The 4,601-nt window shown below is 39.0% G+C and overlaps 2 protein-coding genes across 2 annotated transcripts; both read left to right on the top strand.

Moving 5' to 3' along the window:
• The first annotated feature begins 733 nt into the window (after window positions 1–733).
• LOC131303469 (egg cell-secreted protein 1.2-like) lies at window positions 734–1,377 on the top strand. The gene has a single exon (XM_058330344.1). The coding sequence runs from the start codon at window positions 771–773 to the stop codon at window positions 1,152–1,154; it is 384 nt and encodes a 127-aa protein (XP_058186327.1). The 5' UTR covers window positions 734–770; the 3' UTR covers window positions 1,155–1,377.
• A 1,199-nt stretch (window positions 1,378–2,576) lies between these two features.
• Window positions 2,577–4,284, top strand: LOC131303104 (egg cell-secreted protein 1.1-like). The gene is made up of 2 exons (XM_058329896.1): window positions 2,577–2,644; window positions 3,868–4,284. The coding sequence occupies exons 1-2, from the start codon at window positions 2,577–2,579 to the stop codon at window positions 4,166–4,168; spliced, it is 369 nt and encodes a 122-aa protein (XP_058185879.1). The 3' UTR covers window positions 4,169–4,284.
• Window positions 4,285–4,601: the final 317 nt, after the last annotated feature.

Here is a 4,601-nt window from a genome sequence, read left to right as displayed (position 1 = left end):
GGGTGAATATTACTCTCCCTCTTATTAGTTGAAATGGTGTAGATCCCACCATAAAGTGATGTAATGATTACCATGCAATACACTTTTTGGTAAGCATGACATCACTTTATGGTGGAACCCATGTCATTTCAACCAATAAGAAAGAGGGTAATGTTCACCCTCTCAAGTGGAGGGTGAACAAAACTCAACTCTTGCTTCTTCTTTGTTTTTTTGATAACCAGATGCCTGGACTAGCTTGCACACATCTCGACTAATTTCAAGATCCTGAAGGTAACGACCGGGCATAACCCCCAGTAGTCGGCCCTAAGATTTGAAATGTTTGACCTCCGTGAACCACCTGTGACCTCATGGAGGATTGTATCTTTGCTTTACTGAGATTCTACTGTCATCCCTCCAATTTCAAACGTGTATTTTCGTTGGCATACCAAAGGGCTTTCATAAAGGGACAACATCGATGGAAGTAGTGGAACAACAAGGTTTAAATTGATGAAATGAAAACTACGGCGATGAAATAAAATCTTGCCAAAATTATTAGGACAAAGAGAGAAAATTAACCCCAGATTATTAAATGACAGTTTTCGATACCCATCACCTTCTCCTCCTCTGCCTTTTCGATTCTTCATTAAAAACCCACACTCAAAAAAATATAATATAATATAATATAATAATAATAATTCACCAACGGACCATCCCTATAAATTCATCTATTTCCTTCAACATTTTTCCGCACTCTCTAACCCCACCTCTCTCTAGCAAAAAACATATATCCAATGGCTCTAAAATGCGCCCTTTTCTTGTGTGCAATAATATGTTTTTATGCACTTGCGGCCGGAGCGAGGGACGTCCCGCTCTCGCTCCAGCCGGGGTTCAACCTCACGGCTAGGCTGGAGGCCGGCGGCAGCGCCCTGGTTGAGTGCTGGAACGCGATGGCCGAGATAAAATCGTGCTCGAACGAGATAATTCTCTACTTCATGAACGGCGCGACCGACATCGGCCCCGCCTGCTGCGACGCCATCGCTATGATCACCCGCCACTGCTGGCCTGCCATGTTGACTGCCCTCGGTTACACCGCTGAGGAGACCAATATACTGCGCGGCTACTGTGATGCTACTTCCTCTGGCGGCGGCCCTGCTCCTAGTCCGATGACGATGTAACAAGAGTTCCGCCACGGGCTACTACGGCTGATGAAATGGTGGTAGTTTAGTAGGGTGCATGGGAGGGCTAAAATAGTAATAAAACTGATGTTTATGACTTGTGAGTCATGTCCAATTTTAGCTTAGGTTTGTGTCTTTTAATTGGACTAAATAAATGTGGTTTTCCACTATCGGTATGTTTATTACCCCTTTTAACTTGAAAAATTGGTATCATCAATATCAAAGAGGCATGTTTCACTAGGAGAAATATTGTATTTGGACTACCCTCGTTACACCATCATATACCGGAGAGTAAAAATCGGATGCATTTCGGCCGGTTTTCATTTACATATCGGTTCGTTAACAATTACAAACCGATTTATACTCGACCGTAGTTTGTTCCTCAAAGATGAATATTTTTAAAAATTCACAACTGCGACAGCCGATTCCTGTTACGCATCTTCATCGTACACGATTTGGGTGGTTCACTGGTCGAGCAGAGTGCTTAATTGATACACACAGAGAGGATGAACATAGAACTTGATTAGTGTTTTTTGTTGGCAACTAAAGTACTTGTGGGTCAAATTTGCAACACAAGCAAAATTGTAATATAATAATTAATAAAAAAGAAATTAAAAGGAGCACCAGCCACATGACACCTCCGTCTATGCAAGCGATACTAATGATCGAATAAAATTGTGGAATGAATGTTCACTATAATTTGTGTAAAACTGGACCAAGCATATGTGTGAATTAATCCTAGCAGTAGGAGTAATATTTTTTTGGATATAATATAAAATTGACCTTTAATTTCAAGTTGAAGGCATATTTTTTATTGAAATATTCACGCAGAACCCTTTTTTTCAGTTGTCAAATGGTAGGATTTTCGTTGAATTTTTTAACAGAGGACAACCAAACCTAATGATCTAAGTAATAATGGGCCTTCATTCAAGATGCTATTACTTTGACAAGAACTACGTTGAGATCATGGCCACTTGGCTTTTTGGCTCTTTTTCTTCTTCTGTTTTTTTTTTTGTTAGTTTTGCGCCAAATTTTTGTGGATTGCTGATTTGTCTCGGTAGGAGAAATCGAAAAATAAAAATTTCAAGAAAAACCCATAAACTCTAATAAAAAATTGGGTTTTTTTATTTTGTTTTGTCTTGGATATTTTCAAAATAAATTGGGTACAAGATGGACTACTTTTTGGGTATTTTCTTGGATATTTTGAATTTACTTTTAGTACTTTAGTAGAAGTAATATTTTTTTTTTTTCCGACTCCACCCATCGAGATGAACTAATAACTCACAAAAAAAAAAAAAAAAAAAACTTTGACACATAATAAAAAATACGAAAAAAACTAAATAAAACCAAACAAAAAGCCAAATTGACCTTTTCTTTTGAAAACTGGCCCTCACTCAAAAGCGTGGTATTCCAAAAGCTATGATGGGAACGTTATGGTCGTGGTATCACAAACAGCCGGACCACGGGTACACCAGAATTGTGTACGCCAAGTGTGCACGGGGCAGACTATCCCCAAAAAAAAAAAAAAAAACCCACAATTGTACACTAGGTTGTGTGAAATCCATTTCAGAGTCTTTCACAAATGATCCGAGTTGTTCAATTTATTTTAAATTTTTTAAAGTTTAGGAATAAATTACCTAAGTTTGATACCAGTAAAAACTTAATCAATTCATTCAATTTTTTATCTCAGCGAGTTAAGAGACCAAAAATCGAATTAATAAATAGATTTTTTTACCAATATCTGATTGAGCTAACTTTTAAATGGAACCAGTTAAAAAATGTTTAACACAAATTAAAAGGCTCAGATCATTTGTGTGGAGCCTCAAGATGGGTCCCACACAACCGATGTACACTTGTACGCATTTTTGTGTGCCCTTAGTTTTTTTTGCTGTATCAAATATATCAGAGTAAATTCATACATTGGAATTCAAAATTTTTTGCAAAAGATAATATATACTTTTTAGTTTCTTACAATAGTATATTTTTGGTGACATATTGATACAATCTGACATTAATTCCATTAAATTCTCACCTTATTTATCAATGTATATTGGTTCAATGAATTAGATGAAGTTTCATATTTATTTTGGTTGAAGTGAAATATTTCTTCGTAAAGCCAAAATTACTGCATACGACAATGCTACCATACGACAATGCTACTAGAATACAGCATGCATACTATGGTTTTAAATCAATACCGTAATATCGACTATTACGTTCCATGATTCTAAACTTTCGATATTAGTTATTTACTTTTTTATTATGCCGATACAATCCAATATCAGCCAATGTGTCCATATCATCGATACCATTACATTTTGAGTTTCACTTTCATAGCCTCTTCATCTTACAAGTAGTAATCGACAATTGAATCACTTCCCACTTCAATTCTCTTGGTTTTACTATTAAACCTCCCCAAATCTCTTGGTCTTCCCACTTCAATTCCCTTCACCTCTTTATCTCCCTCCAAAAGAAAAAAATAGAAAAAAACGCCCTCCCATCCTCTCTCCCCTCTCTCTACATATACCAAACACCTCTGCCTCCCCCCCACATCTCTCTCTCTCTCTCTCTCAAAATGCCTCACCCATTCAAACTCCTCTTCCCAATCCTCCTCACGTTCTTCGCCGCCTCCGCCGTCACATGCAGCTCGACAACAACAACCGCACTACTCCCCCACCTCTCTCCCAACTCGTCTAAAACTCGATGCCAACAGCGGCGGCGAAGAGGGTTCGAAAAGGTGCTGGGACTCGTTGTCCCAGCTCCAGTCCTGCACGAACGAGTTGGTCCTGTTTTTCCTCAACGGCGAGACTTACCTGGGCCCCAGCTGTTGCGACGCCATCCGAACCATCGAGGACCAGTGCTGGCCGGCTATGCTCGGCTCCCTCGGCTTCACCGCGGAAGAAGGCGGAATCCTCCGCGGTTACTGCGATGCCGCCGGGTCCGTGTCGGCGCTGCCTCCGCCGAACTACGGCGGCGGTGCTAGTGTGAACAGCTCTGTTGGTTCGAACCCGTAGTGTACATTTTGAGTTTCCGGATTTCGAATAAAGAAAAATCTGAATAAACTCTCCACTAGGAAGCTGTGCCTCTTGAAATTATATTATGAAAATAAGTTTTTATGACCCAATTTGGATTTAGGGACAAGATTAACAATGGTGCTATGCCTACCGCATTTCACAGTTCGTCTTGTTCAAATTTTAAACTCTTTCCTAAGAAAAGTTTATAAAAATTGAACTGCTTTGGACGATAAAATTAAAAGCGGTGAAACATGAGCGGTGGACGCAGACTTTCTGCAAGATTACATAAAGATTAACATGTATGATGCATCGCAGACGGAATCACTGAATTTATTCTTCTTTTTTGGGGTTCCAATTACAGAATCACGGTAGGTTGTGATTTTTTTTATAAACGAAGTTATTATTATTCCATCCAATGACTTTATCACCTACA

Source organism: Rhododendron vialii, chromosome 10a (assembly GCF_030253575.1).
Source record: "Rhododendron vialii isolate Sample 1 chromosome 10a, ASM3025357v1".
In the NCBI taxonomy this organism is placed as follows: Eukaryota; Viridiplantae; Streptophyta; class Magnoliopsida; order Ericales; family Ericaceae; genus Rhododendron; species Rhododendron vialii.
The sequence above is the reverse complement of the archived record's forward strand: the minus strand, read 5'-3'. Positions and strand labels throughout refer to the sequence as shown.